The following is a 23,660-nucleotide window of genomic DNA, read 5'->3' on the forward strand; positions in this document are numbered from 1 at the left end:
TCCAGTTTGCAAATTCCAATTCAGCAGTCTCTCGTTGGAGTCTGTTTTTGGAGTTTTTTTGTTGAAGAATTGCCACTTTTAGGTCTGTAATCGAGTGACCAAAGAGATTGAAGTGTTCTCCGACTGGTTTTTGAATGTTACAATTCTTGACATCTGATTTGTGTCCATTTATTCTTTTACGTAGAGACTGTCCAGTTTGGCCAATGTACATGGCAGAGGGGAATTGCTGGCACATGATGGCATGTATCACATTGGTGGATGTGCAGGTGAATGAGCCTCTGATAGTGTGGCTGATGTGATTAGGCCCTATGATGGTGTCCCCTGAATAGATACGTGGACACGGTTGGCAATGGGCTTTGTTGCAAGGATAGGTTCCTGGGTTAGTGTTTTTGTTGTGTGGTTGCTAGTGAGTATTTGCTTCGGGTTGGGAGGCTGTCTGTAAGCAAGGACTGGCCTGTCTCCCAAGATCTGTGAGAGTGATGGGTCATCCTTCAGGACAGGTTGTAGATCCTTGATGATGCGTTGAAGAGGTTTTAGTTGGGGGGCTGAAGGTGACAGCTAGTGGCGTTCTGTTATTTTCTTTGTTGGGCCTGTCCTGTAGCAGATAACTTCTGGGTACTCTTCTGGCTCAGTCAATCTGTTTCTTCACTTCAGCAGGTGGGTATTGTAGTTGTAAGAACGCTTGATAGAGATCTTGTAGGTGTTTGAGCAAACGCGGTTGTATCATAGAGTTGGCAGTCCAACGAAAGATTGCTGAATTGGAATTCATTTGCAAACTGGATACAATTAACTTAGGCTTGAATAAAGACTGGGAGTGGATGTGTCATTACACAAAGTAAAACTATTTCCCCATGTTTATTCCCCCCCCTCCACCCCCCACTATTCCTCACACGTTCTTGTCAACTGCTGGAAATGGCCCACTTTGATTATCACTACAAAAGGTCCCCCACCCCGGCTCTCCTGCTAGTAATAGCTCACCTTACCTGATCACTCTTGTTACAGTCTGTATGGTAACAGCCATTGTTTCATGTTCTCTGTGTATATAAATCTCCCCACTGTATTTTCCACTGCATGCATCTGATGAAGTGAGCTGTAGCTCATGAAAGCTTATGCTCAAATACATTTGTTAGTCTTTAAGGTGCCACAAGTACTCCTTTTCGCAGTATAAGGGTGACCCTTTAGTGGCGTACAGGCAGCATAGGGGCTCCTACATCACTTGCCCTCCTTACTGATACAGTAGCAGGGTGTGGCCAGGATGTCACTATATCATACTGGTACCTGAGTACATTTTTGGCCCATTGGACCCTTTTGTAACCAGCATAAGTGAACAGTGATTGGCCTGCTATAACCCAGTACAACAGGGAAGGGAAGGGTGGGGTTAGACTAGGAACAGGAGAGCACAAAGGTAAACTTTACACAGTTTTTCCACCTCTCCTACACCAAACATGAGCTCTCTGCCGAACAGCTATTTGGACCCAATATCTCTATTCCCACACTAACACAGCTGCTCTAAACTCTGTATAAACTTGTAGGTATATGTTTCACTGGACAAATGTATTGTGCTTAAACCTGTTATAATACATTTCCTGCATTTTCACTATTAATGCATTATAGCCTTTGCCACTATCAAAAGCTGTGGTTAAGATTGCTATTTTAACTCAATTTTCATTCTCAAACTTTTGGGGGGGGGGGGGCACGGAGGAAGGAGAGTGGAGGACTTTGGGGCCAAAATGTCCAATATTTGCTCTTAGTTCAAAGGTAAGTTTGAGGAAAATCTCTTCAGCAAAATCTCTTCTTATGAATTTTGTGAATGTGACTAAAATATATAGCTTTTGACTACACGTTATCTTGACTTGAGTCTCTCAAAAAAGCAGAAGTTTTAAAATTTGCTTGTAAATTGTCATTAAGGAGTAGTGCCTCAGCTAAATTTTTAAAAGAATTGATTTATATTTAACAAAGTTATGAGTGGTTTGAAAATTGCATTCTTAGCATGCACAGGAAAACATTGTGTTCTAGTGCACATTTCCACATATCTGTGCTGGACATGCATGCACAGTTTGGAAAGTGTTAATTTTTAAAGACATGTTAAGAGGTAGTTACTCACCACAGACTGTTGGCTTGATTGTTCCAGTCGGAACAGTAAGTTGAGAGCTGCAGGCAGGTACACGGGAAGCTGCAATAGTTTACAATGGCACAGATTGTTCTTCGAATGCTTGCTCATATTGATTCCATTCTAGGTGTGTGTGCGCCCACATGCACAGTCGGAGACTTCTGTATTAGTCGTATCCGTAAGGTTGGCTGTGGTGCCTCCTTGAGTGCCACCAACCCTATGCCCTCTCAGTTCCTTCTTACCACCCGTGGCGGTTGGTCGGAGTGCCTTGTCTTGCATCGCAAGAGCGTTAGCAGTTCTTTCAGACCCCATTGTTCTGTCTCCCTTGTAGTTAGTTGTTAGGTATGGACCATTAAGTTAAGTGTTAGATAATCATTTTAGTAGTTAGAGTCCTGGCTGGGACTTCGCTGCGGAACTTCCCCAGGCTTTAACCCATGTTCATCGTGTACCCAGCCAATGCCCATTAGTGACCCCCACGATATCTGTTTGAAGTGGTGGATAGAGCACTAGTACTCTAGGCTGCGATGGAGACCTGAGTTCTGTTCTTGGCTCTGCCATTGCCCATTTGGTAACCTTGGGCGAGTTGCTTCACCTCCCTGTACTTCAGTTTCCCCATCTGTAAAATGGAGATTATGATACTGACTTCCTTTGTAGAGCGTTTTGAGATCTACTGCTGAAAAGTGCTATATAAGAGCTGGGTGCTATAATAATCAGTAGTGGTATTTTCTATTCTTAATGTTCTGGTTAAATATATAGTAGAATATAATCCTGTTTATGTTGTAAAATGCATATAATAAAATATGCAGGATGTGCAATGTCATGAAGATAAGATTCCATCACCAATATTAACTCTTGAATTTCATGATTTGATAATGTACTGTGAATGTGCAGACTCAGTGCCACACGAGCACATTTTTTTCATGTAATATACATTGTCATAATCTTCAACAATCAGGTCCTTTCCCTGATGGCAGGTAGAGGATGTTGCATCCCCTATTTCAAAATAATATTCATAACACTTTTTCCCTTTAGTGTAAGGTGCCTTGTAGTTGTGAGTTTCTGCTTATTAAAAATATTACTTTAGCTTTTCTTAAACATGTCATGTTGATGGACATCGATATAGACACACAATATATTTTTGAAGCAGTAATGAGGGTTCTGTAAGGCTTGAAGTGGAGCAGAAGAAAGGCACAAGTGTTGTCAAGGCATGACTTACTAGCTCTTGCCTCCATCAGGAAAGGTAGGCAGGACTGGTAATTACAAAACTCAATCTCAAATCAAAGTATTTCAACAACACAAAGTCCCATTAAGATTTTAGGGACTTGAATTTTCTGCAAAATAGCTTTTTATTTTTGTGTTTTATGACACTCATTTTAACTATCCAGTAGCATAGCCGTGGCATCATATGAAAAACATTATATGAAGAAATGTCCTTCTTCAATCTTGGTTTTCTGTGCTTAATAGAAACTTTGTGAAGAGGTAAAGATCAAAATAGTTGGATTGTTGTCAAGCCTGAGTCAAAGTTTGAGAACTAGTTACTTCTCTTTACAATGCTGAAGTGCAGTATTGTATAGAATGCAACTTAGGGGTCTATACTGCAGGGGGATCGATCTAAGTTACACAACTTCAGCTACATTATTCATGTAGCTGAAGTCGACGTATTTAGATCTACAGCGGTGTCTTCACTGTGGTAAGTCAATGCCTGACACTCTCTCCTGTCAACTCCACCTGCGCCTCTTGTCCTGATGGACTACCAGAGGAGACAGGAGAGCGCTCGGTGGTCGATTTATCACATCTAGACTAGACGCGATAAATTGACCCCCGCTGGATCAATCGCTGCCCATCGATCCAGCGAGTAATGTATACAAGCCCTTACAAATGCAATGTCCCAGACAGAGAACAGACACAGCAAATATTCTTGAGAATATGATTCCACATTGAAAAGCTAAAAGATGTTAAAGGAAAACATCTGTACTCTTCTCTGATTTCTTCAGATGAGAATTCGATTTGTGAATCCATTGATACTAAACAATTGCATGAAAGATGGATCAGAGATTAGAGATTATTTTTTAATTAATAAATTTTTAAAGATTCCATCACTTCTGGCATGTTGATTTATCTAGATTTTGAAAAAGTTTTCCTCTTATTAAATAATTGAGTCATGGAGCATGACATTAATACAAATTTATAAATAAATCCCTTGCCACCTTATATTATTTGTGTGTTTATCTAACAATTTTTTAAAAAAATCTGGAGATCTAACAGAATATATTTTGTAATATAATGTAGTAATGGTTTGCTTTTTGCACCCCTTTGCAGGTCCACTTGAATGTTTCAGAAAATATGTCTTTCAGCAATGGAATGGAAGAACTGTCTTGGATAAAGGAATTTGCAAGGGAAGTGAAAAAGAAAAATATTTTGGTTTATGGTCTTCTCATCCATTACAATAAGGTATGTAATTCTCTTTATACCTGCAAATTATCTACTTTTGTAAACTATATGATTAATTATAAGAATTTTCTTCATTTAAAAAAATCAAAGGGAAATAAATATGACAAGGTAAAGTTTTGTTGAAAAGATTCTTGCCTGTTCATGTTCAATATTCAGTAGAGCCTCTGGTTACAGGCAAAAATGTAAGTGATTTGATTAGAGAGAAAAAATGGTAAATAGTAAAAAAAAAAAAAAAAAAAAAAAAAAAAAATCGTGACCATGCTTGAGCCTTTCTTTTCCTGTTGTTAACTTTTAAAACTTGGCATTTGCAGCTTTTTAAAATGGAAAATATTAGAAGTATTTGTAATCAAAATTGATTTTTCAAGTGTGTTCCGTTCCTGCATCAGAACAATGTTTGGTATTCAGGTAACAAAAAGGGCATGGCATATAACTGGTGAAACAAACAGTATCCATATCTCCAGTAGCAGTAGATTGCCAAGGCAATCTACAGCATCTTTGTACTTAGAAAAGCTATTTAAAATTGACCTTTTTGTTTGGGGATATGTTCTGCTTACAAAACAGAGTAGGCTACTTTGCCACTAGTGCATATATAGTTTTCATTGTGCTGGCAGCTTTATAGCTTCATAGAGCCACCAGTTAAGAGATGCAAATATTCAATATTCAACTGATGTTTAAATAAGTGGAATAAATGTATTTTTTACTGAATGTTTGGAATATGGTAGTTTAGAGTTAGATGTGGCTGACTAATCACAACTATAGTTCATAACATTTTAGCCTTTTTTTCCAAAAGTGCTGAGGCCTCAAAAATCCCATTGATTTTAATGAGAGTTGTGGATACTTAATATCTTTGAAAATCAGGTCACTTATATTTAAAGACTTATTAATGTTATTATAGGAATACTGTTATAAATAACTGTAATCCTTCTGTTAACTTCTATTATCAACCCCTCTGTAGAAGGATGTATTTTATTCAGATGTATATTTTCAGATTATATAATCCTTCTAAGATGAAATTTAAAATTCAAAGTTTCAGATGAAGGTCAAAAGTTATTTTGAAATAAAATTTGGAGCGAAAAAATCAAGATGACCCTTATTAAATTATACAACCACAAATAAAGTAATTTAGTGGTTTCAAACACCTTTTGCACATAGGGCTTCAGAATGACTTAGGTTTTCAAAATGTAATATGACAGGGTATCTTTAAATATGGTGGCAAATAAAAATTTAATCACAAACTATTTTGCTTAGAAAGTAACTACTGTGCATTACTTTTTTAACTGAAAAGTTAAAAATATTTAGCAGACTCTCAAAGATTAAATCTTGTTTTGATACATGTGTGCACTGACTCATCTATTGTAAACCAACTATATTACTTGCATAACTTGAATGCTAGGTTTAAGCTTTGAGTGATTTTTTGCCCCCCAGAAATTATAAACTTCCTTATCATTCATTCTGTACATCGAAGCTATATAGGCAAGATAGGTCTGTAAGATCTTTTCTGTTTACTGGTTCTGTAATTCACAAGATGAAAGGATTTACATAAACTTACTGAAACAGGCCCTAGAATCTTACAAGATTAGGGTGGGAAGAGACCTCAGGAGGTCATCTAGTCCAACCCCCTGCTCAAAGCAGAACCAACGCCAACTAAATCATCCCAGCCAGGGCATTATCAAGCTGGGCCTTAAAAACCTCTAAGGAAGGAGATTCCACCACCTCCCTAGGTAACCCATTCCAGTGCTTCACCACCCTCCTAGTGAAATAGTGTTTCCTAATATCCAACCTAGACCTGCAACTTGAGACCATTGCTTCTTATTCTGTCATCTGCCACCATTGAGAACAGCCTAGTTCCATTCTCTTTGGACACCCCATTCAGGTAGTTGAAGGCTGCTATCAAATCCCCCCCTCACTTTTCTCTTCTGCAAACAAAACAAGCCCCGTTCCCTCAGCCTCTCATCATGAGTCATGTGCCCCAACCCCCTGATCATTTTTGTTGCCCTCCACCGGACTCTCTCCAATTTGTCCACATCTTTTCTCTAGTGAGGGCCCAAAACTGGATGCAATACTCCAGATGTGGCCTCACCGGTGCAGAATAGAGGGGAATAATCACTTCCCTCAATCTGCAGCAGTGCTCCTAATAATGCAGTCCAATATGCCGTTAGCCTTCTTGGCAGCAAGGGCACACTGCTGACTCATATCCAGCTTCTCATCCACTGTAATCCCCAGGTCCTTCTTTGCAAAACTGCTGCTTAGCCAGTCAGTCCCGAGCCTGTAGCGGTGCATGGGATTCTTCTGTCCTGAGTGCAGGACTCTGCACTTGTCCTTGTTGAACCTCATCAGATTTCTTTTAGCCCAATCCTCCCATTTGTCTAGGTCACCCTGGACCCTAGCCTACCCTCCAGCATATCTACCTCTCCCCCCAGCTTAGTGTCATCTGTGAACTTGATGAGGGTGCAATCCATCCCATCATCCAGATCATTAATAAAGATGTTGAACAAAACCGGCCCCAGGACCGACCCCTGGGGTACTCTGCTTGATACTGGCTGCCAACTAAACATTGAGCCATTGATCACTACCCGTTGAGCCCAACCATCTAGCCAGCTTTCTATCCACCTTATAGTCCAATGCATACTTTTTTAACTTGCTGGCAAGAATACTGTAGGAAACTGTACCAAAAGCTTTGCTAAAGTCAAGATATATCATGTCCACTGCTTTCCCTATATTCACAGAGCCACTTATCTCATCATAGGAAGCAATCAGGTTGGTCAGGCATTACTTTCCCTTGGTGAATCCATGTTGACTGTTCCTGATCACTTTCCTCTCCTCCAAGTGCTTCAAAATGGTTTCCTTGAGGACCTTGAGGTCTCCAGAAAGGTCTCAAATCACTAATCCTCATATTAAGAAATCCCTAAATCTGTATTAAATAATGAAACGTAATATCTCTGTTAATCTGTTACTACTTATAACATAAGGGAACTTTAAAATAATTTAACTTACATTTACATGAATGATCATAATGGGTCCTATAGAGCCAAAACAGTGCAGCAGATCTTCATTTTAAGAAGTTTATAAATTACAGTGTAATGTAGCATCTTTTACAGTCATATAGTTAGTTGGTTGTAGCAACTCCTAAACTCTTTCTGAATGATTTTTAAATAAATGTAACTATTAAGGGGTAAGAAATTTAGTTTTACTTCTAGCCCTATGGCCGTCTGGATTAAGGAGAATGTGGTTGTGGGGACAGAATATGGGTGGCTTGCAGATAACCACATTCTGCTTTGTTGTGGGAGCACACTTTTAATGTGGCGGGGGAGATCAGAGGGAGGGGGAGATCAGGTGTCATAAAGCTTTCTAAATTCCTCCTGTTCTTACTAGGCAGTGCTTCTTTCAGTGTAGACTTTGGCAGCCTTGGGTCAGGAAACACTGATATAACTGTTGAAATGTCATTTGGAGGAGTTCAAGCAGGCAGTAAGCACTAAAAAAATTAAGTCTAATATGGACCTATTAGGCCATCATCCTTCAAGTGCAGGTTATAGTTTCCTGTTAGAGGATATATCAGAGTGCCCTTTCTTATATATAGATGGATCAAATATGGGACATGAGCATACCAAGTATATCCTTTTAAAGTTAAGAATAGTTGTATTATGTCTGCTACAGGCAAAGATCATAACCACAAAATATTTGAATTGCTTTTAATCCCAGAGAGTTGAACAGCTGCTGAACCAGTGTTTTGGATGGATGGACTGTATCCTGCAGCTTTTAAGTATAGTTTTTGTTTGCTAATTATAAAGTGATGCTGAGAATTTTTTTGATTTACTAAAGAGTTATATTTTTTATGGACCAAAGATTTCTAGGGAGTTACTCAGAAACAGTGAAGCAAAACTAAAGGCCTCTATAACTGGTACAAATGATCTGTACTGTATCCTGTAAATACTGTGTCAGTCATTCAAAAAGAGCATGTGCTTGTAAACAAAGGGTGACCTATCAATATAACTATGCATGAAATTCTAAAATAATAATATTGATACAAAGGTTGGATTCATTTAGCAACAACTCTTGTTTGTGTTCTGAGTGATTACATGGAATTTATTCCTTCACTACTTACCAAACACATATTTTCCAAGACACAGTCTTGTGGAACATGGGCAAACACAAATTAAATCTTGTTTACTGAAATCCACAATATAATGTTGAATTCAACCCCCTCCCTTCTTCCCCCCAACCCCCCGGAAAGGAGTTAAAAAAAAAAGTCATATTGTTAATTAGTAAATTTGTTCATTTTATACTTAGGGTCAAATATTTAGGGTTGTTTGCAGGGTCATGGTGTAGGACAGGGCCATGGCCAGCAATCCTCAGGGTCCAAGGAACTGGAACTCAGCAGAATTTGGAGAGATGTATGGAGAGACAATTCTTCACATTTCCTCACAGAGGAACATGGCTCCCTGAGTCTCTTTTCTGCACCCCATCGTCTCCCACAATTCTGCATGTCTGGTTTCCTCCCCTCGACTCTGCAGCTCACAGAGGCGATCAGAGATTTGGTATTTCACAGCCTGGCCACACTCCCTTTGCTTCCACTTCCCCCACTCTCTGCGGCAGTGGTCAGTTGGCGGTTACACTGTTCCTATTTTTTTTATTTCTATCCTTATTTTTCTCCCTTTCTGGGGGGAAGTGGTGATCAGTTTCTCTATTTCAGGCTTCTTTCTTCTTCTTCCTTGGGTCGGTCTTAAGCAGCCTGATGGTTCAATTCTCTCTGAGCCTCCGCTGCAGCATCTTCTGTCAGCTCCTCTGCCCCTGTACAGGCATGGCAGAGCAACCAAGAAGGCACCGGGTCAGATTCAAGAAGTGCTCCATTTGTCAGGCAGCCTTCCCAAGCTCAGCAGATGGTGAGTTGTACCCAGCCAGCTGACCCTAACTGCTTTAGGTCTCAGGGCTGAGAGGGACAGGTAGGTGGGATCACATACTCACCAAAGCAGCCATGGCTCCAGCATGGAAAAAATGGACCAGGAAGAATAGATCAGTGAAAGGCTATAAAGAGAAGGACACCAGCCACCCAACTCAGGGGGTAAGTCCCCAGGGAACAAAGAGAAGGACTTGCAGGACCACAGATCCCTCCCCATCCAAGTCTTAGAATGAGTCCTGAGTGCTCTGGGAAAAGTTGCAGGGCTCTTAAACAGCCCTCATCCTTCCCAATTTGAACAGAAGGGCTCTGGTAATGAGTCCCACCCGCATAGGAATGGGACCAAGAAGGGGGAGGAATCAGAGAGAGGACTTTCCTGAGGGCTTCAGGCTCTATAGAAGGCAAGCCGCAAAAGGCCTCAAAGCCACAACAGAGCTCCTACACCTGCAAAGCATGCAAAGAAATCAAAAAAGGGGGGAAAAAAGGGGAAGAAAAATTGCAAAAAATCTTGGTGGAATGAGCCCTCTGGCTCCTCTTTCTTCTTCTCCATTGAGGAAGGCGAACTATGGGACTCTGAATCCAAACAGGACTGCGGGGGGGAACACGAGCTTTTTCCCCCCCGTGAGAAATTTGAGGCCATGTTCAGAACGGCTGTCTCCACGATTCAGATCCAACCTGAACAGGTTCTTGAGAGCAAGCCTCAGGGTAAATTTTGCCCCTCAAAATCCTTCCCTGAGACTACAATTCCCCTGCAGTCTGCCTTTGAGGACATGGTCAGGGATGAATGGAACAAGCCTGATTAGGGCAAGCACATTAATAAAAATGACCTCAGGTTCTATAAAGGAACCAAAGGCCTCTATTTCTGAGTTACTTCAGGTAGATGCCACTGTAGTATTTCTAGCAAGGGATACAGTCATTCTCTCAGAAGGGGAATGCTATCCTAAGGACCCAATAGACAGAGAAGTAGAGATCACTCTCAAGAAGGACTCTGAGTCCTCCCCGGTCTCTCTCAGAGTGTCTGTAGCACCTACCTTCTTTGCAAGGGCATCTCTTTCCTGGCTGGAAGATCTCAAAGCCCTAAAGGACAGGGATCATCCTGACTTTTGACTCCATTTTAAAGAAAATCTCCCTAGCAACAGCATTCACTGCTGATGCCTCAATGAATGCAATGAAGTTCTCAGCCAGGGCCCTGGCTTCCAGCTCAGAAACCAGGTGTCATCTATGGTTCCGACCCTGAAAGTTGGATACTCATTCTAAGCAGGTCCTATTCTTTGTCAAGTTTACAGGTTCCCTCCTTTTCAGAGAAAAGCTAGACAAGGTAGTGGCTGATAATGCTGCAAAATCTGAGCAGTCCCTCCCATTGTCATGAAGTGCCCTCAGGAGAGAGTACAGCTCCTTTCGGGCCTCATCCTCGCAGAAGTACCAGTGAAGGGACAATAGATTATCCAAAAGAAAGTCACGGATGCGAGGTTTGGGGAGAGAGCCCAGAGGGAGCTCTGCTCCCACCCATAAAAGTCACTTTATGACAAAGATCGCATAGACCTCTGCTCAGAGCTGAAACTAGGGATCAGAATTTCCCATTTCCCTGTAGAATGGTTTGCATCAACCACGTGTCCAAAACTGTAGTGCTGTGGCATCTAACTTGGGGTGCTAAAGGAGGCTTAAGCTTATCCAGAATTCTGCAATTGGTGTTCTGTGCTTTTTGAAGAAGAGAGAGTTCAATCAAAACTGACCTTCCCTGCTGGAGAAATATCCTGTACTAATAGGGAAAAATAGTTTCTTATTTAGAAAAGCAGCAAAGGTACAATAGCATCTTTTTTCAGCAAAAAATCCCTAAGAACTGTTTTGTATGTAGACATTAAGGCAAACTTTGCCCTTAGTGACACCTTAGTAAGCTGACTGGGGCTGTGAAACATTTTGCGGACGCTGACCGTCCGCAGGCACGGCCCCCTACAGCTCCCAATGGCCACGGTTCGCCATTCCCAGCCAATGGGAGCTGCGGGAAGCAGCAGCCAGCACATCCTTCTGAAACTCTCCGGAGTTGGACTGATTTACTCCAGGCATCCCCGCCCCCCACTACCAGAGAGGGAAACACTGAGCCCAGCAAGGCAAAGGAGGTGCCTTCCACACGACTTCATTTTTGTGATAGTACGCTTTCTGAACAAAGCATGTTGTTATTTGCAAATACTCAGAGCACTAAGTATATTTAAGAATGTGTAGTTGTTGCGGGGAGATTAAAAAAAAAAGGAATGGTTAGGACCTAAATTATGAATTTATCTGTAATTGTTACTATGCTTGAAATGACTGATCAAGGCACATAGGTATGGGCTTAAGTCCCTTTGCTTTTAATGTTGCTTAAAGGAAGCATTGGAGAGTTCGTTGCTAGCTCTCACAATTTTTTCCCCCCACAAATGACAAGATTTTAGCCAGGGCTGGAGCCAGTTTTGCAATGATGTGAGTTCTAGCCCTCTCACGAATTTCAGCCCTGCCTTGGGGAAAACCACCTCTGATTGGGTGCTTTCCTTCACTCCTGGGGATGTCAGGACCCTAACAAGAGCAGTCGGGGCCAAGGTCAGAGCAGGGGCAAACCTGCGGCGGGGAGTAGCGGATGAACGCATGGTCAGGTTCCAGGCCAGGAATGATACCAGTGGTCAAAGGCACTTAACTCTCTTGGACTCCTCTGAAGGTTTCAGGTTCCAAGTCAGGAGACGAAATCCAAATCAAGCTGAGGTCAGAACAAGGAGCAGGAGTGGTCGTGGCAGCTATAGGAGATCCACATGGTTGCTTGGAAACTTCTTGGAATGCCCCTTTGGCTCACTGCCCTATGTAAACCTATCAGAAGCCATGAGGCTGCTGGCTATCAGATCTCCTGAGGTGACTCTTCCCAGGGTCTGTGTCCACCGTGGGTCATGGGCAGTGGAATGGAAGCTGATTACAGCTGCCATGGGGTTTCAGCATGGAGATGCCAGCTCCCTGGTGACTGCAGCTTGGGTTCTAGACCTGACCAAATGAAGAGCAGCCAATCAGAGCTGCTGCAGGAAGCAGGTAGAGCTTCTGTTCCCTCCCCTCAGTAGCCAACACCATTCTCTGAGAAGGAGGGGTAAGCTAAAGAGTTAGGTTAGGATGGCACTGCTCCCTTCTTCTCCTGTGAGATGACAAGACAGCTTCTCCCACCTTCCTTTTCCCTCCTTGCAACACCGCTGGGCAGGGCTGGCTCTAGTTTTTTTGCCGCCCCAAGCTCAGGTGGGGTTGGGGCTCACAGGTGGTGCTGGAAGTGGAGGGAGTGATGTCACCTTCTCCCAGCACCTGCAGGGGCTTTCCCCGCCCAGCTGTGCAGAGAAGCCCTGCTATAAGGGGTGGCACAAGGCAGCGCAGCAGCCAGTGCGCAGATGAAATGGTGCAGCGCTGGCTCCCTGGCAGGACTCGCCCGCTCCTCCCCAGGTAGCGGCTGGGCTCTGGCAGCTCAACATCCCGGGGCTGGGGCTTCCCCTTCCCACTACAGCCGGGGGTGTGGTGCCCTCGCCCTGTCTAAGTGGCGCAGCTCCCAGAGCGCAACTGCCCTGAAAAAAAAGGATGGCCGGAATGCCGCTCCTGGAAATGGGCTGCCCCAAGCACGTGCTTGCTTTGCGGGTGCCTAGAGCTGGTCCTGCCCCTGGAGCAGAGGTGAGGCAGGGAGGACAGAACTGATGTTGGGGCAGGTGAGAGTGGAGCAGAACTGATATGGGAGCTATGGGGACAGAACTGATTTGGCAGGCAGATGTGGGGGTGAGACCTCCTGCAGCAGGGACCATAATCACGTTATATGCATTTGGGCGAGTTAGTGACACTAATTGTCACATACACACACTCGGAGGGATGAGGGTGATGAGGACAAAAATTAAGACACACCAAACTACACAATGTTCTTTTTAAAAATAAACCTCGTGATTTTTGGGCCACCTCTCATGCTCTGGGTCTGACTCAGGATTTTTTTTGGCAATTCTGGAACTGAGTGCTGCACGAATGAGTTTGGCTGGGTGGCACAAGAGGATGTACAGCTAAATGTCTGTAGTCCTGCAGAATAATAGAAATTATAAGGACTGGCTTTAGATCAGCTTGCCCATCACCCTGCTAGTTAAGCATTGTTTCCTTTCCCTTATGGGTATTAGTTAGTGCGTCTATCGAGAACTCTACATCTGTGAACATTACACAGCAGACAATAAATTACCTGGTGCATTACAACTATGGAATCTTAATAAAGGAATGCAAGTGCTCAGATGAAGCATCCCACAAACAAACTTTTCACTGTGATTATGCATTGCCAATCTGAGTAAGATGAGCTGCTGAGAGAAATAATTGGTAATCTTTTAGGTTTTCACTAAATAATTATCCAATTTTTTTTTTGTCTTGGAAAGGTCAGAGAATTGCTCAATTTATCTCCACTATTAGTGTTTCTAGGAGTTTAACAAGCTCTATAGAAAATGATGAGATTACTATTTTTTGTCTCTACACATGACCTTTTTAGACTTGTTTCAACTATCAAACTTTTAATTGCCAATTGAGAATTCTCCCACCACCTTGTCAGCCAAAATGATCAAGGCATATGGACTTGTCATAAAAATAATGTTGTGACTACCCCGTTTATAAACTTGCTTTCTTACTCATGAAGTTTAAACAAGGTTATGCTACCTAGATTTTTTTTTATAGTGTGCATTGTTCTGAATCTTGAGATTTTTAGAGAAGGAAATGTGGAAAAAAATGCTGTTGAGAGCTGTAATTCCAGGATAAATAGAAGAAAGGAAAATATACAGCACATAAAGATGGCAAGCTGCAAAAATGTGTCTGTTGTAATTATGTTTGATAGTTTAATGAGATAGGAAATAAACACTGAATTGGAACAATTTGTGAAAATAAATAAGGAGAGTATCAAATTTGAGCTGTTTCATCTTCAAATCTGTAAGTAGTTACTCTGAAATATTTTCAATACACTGAAAGGTTTTAGTATTGGAATGTTATCTATATATTTCTGTTATTAAGAGGTATTTAAAATAACAGACTTATAGGAAAAAAAACCACCAGTTGCCAACAAATTATTTTTAGCTATTGTTTTTTTGCATTTTACTCAGCATGAACAACAGAATCCAGTGATGTCAGTCTCACTTGTTCATGGGCACTTTCACTTCAGATTGTTGGTGCTGTAGTGTTTGGTTTAAACCTTCATTTGTGCTCCTTCAGTACTGGAGATACATAGGGACCAGACCAGGAAGATTAAAAACAAATCAGTTCATTGAACCCAAACTGAATTTGCAGGTGAACTATTTGGTTGTGGCAGACTTTTTTTAAACCAATAAATAGCTGTATACACTGAACCAAGTACTTAAACTAATACAGTATACAGATTTTTGTTATTTATATCTTTATGTAAATATGTACAGTAAGTGGGAAGAATCCTCATTTTTGGATATGGTATTTTTATCTTTACTGTCTGTATTTTTTCTTTGTAGACTATTACTGAAATTTGTCTTGTACTGAGTGTCTTTTTTTATATCCACATAAATGAAAAAGAGCTGGTTGTAACACTTTTTCCTCACTAACTTGAGATAATCACTCTTTTTCTCTGCTTTTATAGAGCAGTTAACATTTTGATCAAATTATAAAGCTTTATTTGGTTTCCAGTACTTATATTCTCAACCCTATAGATTGCACATTAAACTGTATTGAAATTGAAATTTATATTCACAGTAACTTTATCGCCTCACCAACTGGTTACAGATAAAAATACTATTCCTAACAATGACGATTTTTCTCAGTTGCAGGAAGAGTTCATGATCAGCTCCATGGTGAAAAGCAATAGTTAGTTATGTTGAGATAGTCAGGCTCAATGTACGTGACATCTCATCTAAACATCCTTTTGCTAATAAAAGCATCAATCTCTAAAATCTGGGCATAGCTAGGGAGAGAATATTATAGATGATACTCTGTTTAATCTGTAACTGGTAAATTTTCACCACTCTAGTCATTTTAAAATTGAGTTTTCATGTCCCTAAAAATTCACATTAAGACATTTTTCTGTTTCCTTCTGGCTTCAGTTGAATTTCTGCACCGACTTTACTGTAGCATGCCTATGCAATCTTGATTTGTTTCAGGCAGTATTAGTAATAATTTCCATTAATTTCATTGTACCAAACACTAAATGTATTAAATAGGGTTTAAAAGTTTATACTGTTTTAAACAACAAGAGGTTGTACCATTTAACCTCTTTTTCTGATTTATATTTCTGAGTTTTTATCATGAGGTTTTTTGTTGTCATATTTCCTGTGTTTAACTGCAGGGCTTATGAAATGCTTCAACCATTTAAATGGACAGGGACAAATCCCCCACTAAACTATGTAGTGGCAGTGTGGCTGTTACTGCAGCCATAAGTCTATGGTAGCTCTTGAAACTCCTGCGTAGAGGATGGGGCCATCAGATTTACACTGTAGCAGTTCCACCTGGCTTTTGTCAACTCTTCCCTCTGGAAACTGAGGGAGAGCATCAGGTTGTCCTCAGGAGACTCCCTTACAAGCTCTGACCTAGAGGGCACTCCCTGGGGGGCGGGAAGGGTATGGCGGGAGCTGGGCTGCAGCTTGTAGCACTTTGGAGATTCTGAGCAGTGCTGCTGTCCATAAGCAGGGAGGGATGCGCTGCTGTAATTTAGACAGCCTTGCTATACTATTAGGTATAAAATGTGTATTGTTACATTTGTAACAAAAACGATTTAATTTAAAATTACTTCCGTGTTCAGAAACTTCTGTATAGTTTTTATAGAAGAAAAGGATATTGATTAGGACATTTTCAGTTACATTTCAATATGAACAAATTTCTTTAAGGTATTTCCTACCAGATGCTTGGATTAAAAAAAAAAAAGAAGAAATACTTCATTATCATTCATAGAATTTCCAACATTCACAGTCTGAACTAATTATATTGATTTTAAAACATTCTTATGAACTGATATTTGTTTTGGCCACTTTTATCCATACTTTTAAATAATGTTTACTCTATATTATTCCGTGCAATGTAATTTCCCACCAGTTCAGAAAAGTCATTCTTTCTAGAATTAAGAGGCACAGACTCATTACTTTGCAATGTGCTAAGTAAATATACTTGATTTATAACTGTGACTGTGTTTTGATCCTTGAATTTCCACCAAGCAGAATCTTTTTTTTTTGTAGAAGAATAAAAGTAAATTGTTTACATTGGAATTTGATTCAACCTGTGTGGTACTGGCAACAGCATGCATATTCATTTTTTGGCAGAGCTTTTGCCTTTGACTTTGTTACTTATTCAATGTTTCCATGCATATGCATGTGCCTGCACAGTATCTCTTACTCAAACACCCCCCCACCGCCCCCCCCACAAAAAAAACCCACAACCAAACCTGTTCCATACTTCTCCTACCCATACCCAACAACCCTCCAGGTTCACTCCCAGGCTCCGTCCCTCTCCCTAAGCTGCTCTGTTATCCTTGACTTCCCCAAGCCTTTGCACTGCTTCTGAGGGATGCAGGAGATATGTTTCTGTATTGTAGTTTCAATGAATTACTGAATGAATAGGGTCTACTCTGCATCTCTTCAGAAGACATGAAGATTATCTACACTAACTTACCCTCCACCTCCCCCCATGACACACACTCAGTCATGTTCATGCTCAGTTTAACCCTCCTAACCCCAATCTTCCATTGTCAAGGGTCTCTATCTAGGGCCAGATTCTTCTACCCTGACTTTGCAAAAATAGTATAATTGAAATCAATTGAACTACTGTGAGGTACTACTCAGAATCTGGCCACAGCCACTATTCTTCTAGTGAAAGTGGCCGTAGAGTTGTCTTGATCTAGACTTCCACTGACAGCTGCTGGCCTCCACCCAGGGTCTGCTGAAACCTAGTGGGCAAAGAAGCTAGTAGGATTATACTCTCAGCCAAGGCACCACCCACAGGAGCCCTGATTGGAGGATCGCCCGGCTCCATTGATTGGTCCAACCATACCATACTATTTAAGCCAGAAGGAGGTACAGGAAGTTGTCAAGCAACAAGGTGCTTTTCGGTTGTGGCTGCATCGGTCCCTGCTTGTGCCCACTTCATACACCCAACCATATTCCTCATTTCTGCTCCACTCTTGGCTCCTGCCTCACTCCTGTCCCCACCCTGCTGCTGCTCTGTGCCTGATCCTTGCCTCTCCTCCACTTCCTACCCTTACACCTAGGGTGACCAGATGTCCCAATTTTATAGGGACAGTCCTGATATTTGGGGCTTTTTCTTATATAGGCTCTTATTACCCTCCACCCCATCCCGATTTTTCACACTTGCTATCTGGTCACCCTACTTACACCTCATCTCCAATCATCATTTACCAGTCCTGGCTCTGACCCTGAGCTCTGACTTCTGACTCTGGCTTAACCCCTGGCTCTGGTAATTGGTAGTTGACTCTGGTGCTAACCCTTGGCTTTGTTCCCCAACCTGGCTGCATGCTGTGCCCACTAGAGCGGACTCCTGCTCTGACTACTAGGCCAGAGTGCCTACTTCCCAGTCCATCATAGCAGGATTCTTTTTGGAGTTTGTCACTATCACTCCTCAGTTGGCTGAATGGTCATTACTGAGACTGCACCACTGCATCTATTTTTAAATAGAGTCAGCACTGCTTTTTTTTTTTTTTAAGATTTTTAGAACCAACCATAATAAGATCTTGGCATGATGGATGGGACAATTATTGTTTTATCAGGGATAGATGGGACACTGAAAATGTTTTTGACCTGTATTTTAATCTCACTGAGGAAATACTACAAAGTTCAAGTAAATATATACAATCTTCAAATAAATATTGAAAATTATGAATGTGTGTTGTAGTGCTCAAAGTTCAGCAAACTGAATTTACCAATAGTCAATGTGACGATTCTATTGACCTGAAAATATTAATAGAAGTAGTTCCTAATGAAAAGCTTAGTGTAAATAACTTCAGAATGACTAAAGTGGTGCAAATTATACTCCATCTACTTTCTGGTGGTGAACTTATTTAACACATCTCTGTGGTAGGTAAATGTGTCATACTATGAACGTTAAGAGGGCCCTATTAGAAATCAGGAACAAAAATAGTTCAGGGAAATGCATCTTCCCCCAAACTTTTATTTATTGTTATATAGGCTTGCAAATACGGTATAAGAAAGATTAATATCTCAAGAATTAGTTTCACATGTACATTTTCAGGAGACCAAAGTAAGAGATTAGAGGATGACAATGTTTGGGGCCCAGTCTGGTAAGCCCATATTCTCATAAGTGGTCCCAGTGGAGTCAGTGAAGTAAATAAGATGACGCATAGGAGTGAAGGTTTGTAGAATCAGGCCCTGGGTTGCTCCAGGGATCCCATAGTTTGGGGGAGGTAGAGGGGGTTTGGCTTGTTTATATTTATTAAAGGCACCTGAGCCAAGGTCAGTAGTGCTGGCTCATGGACAGAGTAATAGTTAAGGGCAAAGTATTTGTTTCTCTCTTTTGTGGAAGATGTTGTGGTATGGTACTGCATTCTTGTGTCAAATCAAAATAGAAAATGTTCCAGAGCTTGCCAACATTATAGTACTATTTTCCAAACTGAATTAGCAAAGAACGTAACTTAAGACTGTTCCTAACAGTTATGTAGAACAAATGCTTTCTGTATGCATTTTAAAAAAGCTTCTATAAATTAAATATTAATTTGTACAAGTTGATGGCCCTTTTTAAATTGTTGACAAGATACTGACGACAACTAATATTTGTTCTTTTTAATGAAAAGAGTGAATATACAAGTCTTCCTGTTTGTAGAGCTATTGTGCTGCATAATCTCAAGGAGAGACAGCAATATGAATACATGGGTCACAGTACAAACATAATAAGTAATGAGATTTTAGTATGTCTTACATAAACAAAGAATGATGCTTGAAAAGGAAATGAGGAATTTCCATCTGTCCTATGTTTGCATTGCTACAATACCTACACTAGTCTGGATTAGTTTCCTAATGTGAAATGCTAATAAAAGATCCTTTATGCCAAAAAGAAAAAAAAAACTGTAAAGAGTAGAAATAAATTCACAATGAAGAGAGATGAAGTGTGAGGTCTCCCAAGGATTTGTACTGGAATCTTTGCTGTTCAACACATTCATAAATGATCTAGAAAAGGGGGTAAACTGTGAGGTGAAAAAGTGTGGAGACAATACTAAATTACTCAAGATAGTCAAGTCCAAAGCTGACTGAAGAGTTGCAAAGATCTCACAAAACTGGGTGAGTGGGCAACAAAATGGTGGATGAAATTAAAATGTTGATAAATGCAAAATAATGCACATTGGAAAACATAATCCCAACTGTATATACCAAATGATAGTGTCCAAATGAACTGTTACCACTCAAGACAGATCTTGGAGTCTTTGTGGATAGTTCTCTGAAAACATCTGCTCTATGTGAAGCAGCAGTCAAAAAATCTAACAATGTTAGAAACCATTAGGAAAGAGATAGATAATAAGACAGAAATCATAATACAACTATATATAGCCAAGGTATGCCCACACCTTGAATATTGCCATGCAGTTCTGGTTGCCCCATCTCAAAAAAGATATTAGAATTGGAAAACATATGAGAAGGGCAACAAAACATGATTTGGGTTATGGAACAGCAGCTTCCATATGAGGAGAGATTAAAAAGACTGGGATTGCTCAGTTTAGAAAAGACACAACTAATAAGTGGTATGATAGAGGTCTATATAATCATGAATGGTTTGAGAAGATGAATATAGAAGTGTTATTTACCCCTTCACATAACAAAAGAACCAGGGTCACCCAATTAATTTAATAGGCAGCATGTTTAAAACAAAACAGAAGGAATTATTTCTTTACACGTACACCATCAACCTGTGGAACTTGTTTCCAGGGTATGTTGTGTAAGCCAAAAGTACAAATGGGTTAAAAAACTAATTAGACAAGTTCCTAGAGGAGAGGTCCATCAGTGTCTATTAGCCAAGATGATCAGGGACACAACCCCATGCTCCGGGTGTCCTTAAACCTCTGAGTGCCAGAAGCTGGGACTGGATCGCAGAGGATGGATCACTCAATAAATTGTCCTGTTCTGTTATTCCCTCTGTGACTGGTTGGGTCACAGAAACACCCTTAGGACTGCCACCTGATGTGCTGAGACTACCTCTGAGCCCATTTTCCATGGCAGCTTGGGATTTCAGAAGCCTGCCTTCTTGAGCCAGACATGCTAGCCTGCTGCAAACACAGACCCAGGTCTGACACATGTCCCCCAAAAGCTGCAGACTTAACTGAAAACAGCTTAAGAAGTGCTCCTGTCTCTAGCACCCAGATATCCAGTTCACAATGGGATCCAAACCCTAATAAATCAGTTTTACTCTGTATAAAGCTTATACAGGGTAAACTCATAAATTGTCCATCCTCTATAACATTGATAGAGAGATATGCACAGCCGTTTGCGCCCCCAGGTATTAGTCATTATCTCTGGGTTCAGTAATAAGCAAAAAGTTATTTTATTAAAGTATAAAAAGTAGGATTTAAGTGGTCCCAAGTAATAACAGACAGAACAAAGTAAGTTACCAAGCAAAATAAAACAAAAACATGCAAGTCTAAGCCTAATACAGTAGGAAACTGAATACAGATAATATCTCACCCTCAGAGATGTTCCAATAAGTTTCTTTCACAGACTAGATTCCTTTCTAGTCTGGGCCCAATCCTTTCCCTTGGTACAGTCCTTGTTCCAGCTCAGGTGGTAGCTAGGGGATTTCACATGACTGCAGCCCCTTTGTTCTGTTCCACCCCCTTATATAGTTTTGGCACAAGGCGGGAATCTTTTGTGTCTCTGGGTCCCCACCCATCCTTCTAATGGAAAAGCACCAGGTTTAAGATAGATTCCAGTACCAGGTGACATGGTCACATGTCCTGTGAGACCCCAAGCCTTCATTCTTCCCAGCCTGACTCACAGAAAGGCTTGCAAGTAAACAGAGCCATCTACAGTCAATTGTCCTGGTTAATGGGAACCATCAAGATTCCAAACCACCATTAATGACCCACACTTTGCATAATTACAGTAGGACCTCAGAGTTATATTTCATATTTCTAGTGTCAGATACAAGAATGATACATTCATACAAATAGGATGAACACAGTAGATTATAAACTTTGTAATGATACCTTAGAAGAGACCTTTTGCATGAAGCTTATTCACACTCATTAGCATATTTCATAAACTAATATGGAGTGCAATGTCACACCCTCTAAAGCATGTGGCGCTGGCCACTGTCGGAAGACAGGATACTGTGCTAGATGGACTGTTGGTCAAACCCAGTATGGCCATTCTTTATGTTCTTATAACATTACCATGTCAATTACTACAATAAATCCTTTTATATGAAAATATGGTTCAGAAACACTTTTAGCTTTTGTTTTAGGGAACATTCATTTATTCTCCAGAAAAGATTGTATAACAATTTGTATAAAAGAAAACAAAAGGAAAAATCACTCCTTTTTAAATTTCACAAAAGGTAAAGTGTAAGAATACCTACAATATTTTAAATTGTTTTTTACTATCTACTGACAAAGGATATAAGTAAAGTCTATGCACACATTGTGTGCTGCCAAATGTGCCTTGACTTCTTGAAACTTGAATTTATAGTAATAAATACTGTATGAAACTTATGGATAATAGATTTATAATGAAGTACCAAAAATCATGAAACATTTATAGAACATAAAATGCAGGAGACATATTAGTGATTCAGGTTAAATTTTTGAAAAGCACCACCTAAGTCCCATTTTCAGAAGCAACTTAGGAGCCTAAGGCCTGCTTTACATGTAAAATTTAGGTCAACCTAACTATGTTGCTCATGGATGTGGAAAGATCACAGCCCTGAGAGAGATGGTTAGGCTGATCTAAGCCCCAGTGTAAAGACAATGGTAGATTGATGGAAGAATTCTTCCATCAACCTAGCTCCCACCTCTCAAGGGGATGGATTTACTCCAGTGGTGGAAAAACCCCTTTCTGTTGCAGTAGCAAGTGTCTGTAGCGCTTGTAGAAGACATACCTAAGTTTTGTTGCTGGTCAATTGGACTTATGCTCTTAGGGGCCTGTCACATTTGAAAATGGGACAGAGACTCCTTTGAAAATTTTACTCATTGTGTTAAACTGTGTATTGTAAAGTTTACTATCAATGAAAAAGTTTTGAGGACTAGTATTATTTGATGTGTAATACCTTCTCATCCAATGCAGTGGCACCTCTTGGAGCAGAAGAGAGTGATGGAGGTAGCAGTAGTTCCTCTTCTTGTCCTGCAAGGGAGATCAGTTGCTCCTATTTCACTGATCCTTGGTCTACACTACAGACTTAGGTCGGTATAACTGCATCACTTAGGGATGTGGAAAATCTGACCTAATACAGAGTGTAGTGTGTATTGCCTTACATCAGTGGGAGACGCTCTCCTGTCGGTGGAGGAAGCGTCTTCACTAAGCACCACAATGGCACTATAAGTATAGACAAGCCCTCAGTGACAGTACTTTAGAGGGGAACAGAAGAGTCTGCAAACTGGATCCCATTTGTCCAGAACCTTTCATTACCCAGTTTCTGTATAGTGAGGAGGAAACAACTGACCTTTCACATTAAGCACCCCCATCTTCCCCACAGCTGTTGGTACATGCATTGATTTGCGTGAGAGACAAGAGGAGAGGGCATAGTACTCAAAGAGGAAGCTTCATCCTCATTTGGATCAAGAGAGATGAAGGTTTTGGTTTTAAGAAGACTTACATTCATGAGTTTGAACCTTGAGCTTTTGGATGTTGCTATTTGTCAGTATTCTCCACTGCTTTCTTCCAAAAATAGTCTGTGACCTGATTATCCTCCCACTTAAGCTGGTCTTTCAGTTGCCAAAATTCACCCCCTTCCTTTTGGTACCTGTTTAGGGAAGAGGGTGAGAGGTTCTGGTTTCATGATCTAATGCATAGGTTTGCAACCTGGAAGTTGCAACCAACCTGTTTTCCCCATATTGCTATAGGGGAAGGAGGTCCCAGCTAGATGGGAAGGAGGGTTCTGATCTGAATAAAGGGGTTCTGTTATGAAAAAAAACAAACAAACCCTGGCTTAGGGAGTAGGGAAGATTTCCAGCAGCAAGCTTGCCTTGTGTGGTGGTCCTCAATTTTTTCATATCAAAACCCCTTTATTCAGACCAGA

General features: G+C 40.8%; 1 protein-coding gene across 8 annotated transcripts in view; it reads left to right on the forward strand.

The window, feature by feature from the left end:
* The window catches only part of CRPPA (CDP-L-ribitol pyrophosphorylase A), a 180,140-nt gene that overhangs the window by 109,185 nt on the left and 47,295 nt on the right, over window positions 1-23,660 (forward strand). For 4 of the 8 annotated variants that reach the window (XM_037890592.2, XM_043541121.1, XM_037890588.2 and 1 more), the window contains 2 exons: window positions 4,430-4,561; window positions 22,709-22,824. In XM_037890592.2, the coding sequence (XP_037746520.1) occupies window positions 4,430-4,561; window positions 22,709-22,824 (248 nt within the window). Of the gene's footprint in view, window positions 1-4,429; window positions 4,562-14,560; window positions 16,589-22,708; window positions 22,825-23,660 lie in introns of those variants that run through there. The other 4 variants (XM_037890591.2, XM_043541122.1, XM_037890590.2 and 1 more) reach the window with 2 other exon arrangements.

Source organism: Chelonia mydas, chromosome 2 (genome assembly GCF_015237465.2).
Source record: "Chelonia mydas isolate rCheMyd1 chromosome 2, rCheMyd1.pri.v2, whole genome shotgun sequence".
NCBI lineage: Eukaryota > Metazoa > Chordata > Testudines > Cheloniidae > Chelonia > Chelonia mydas.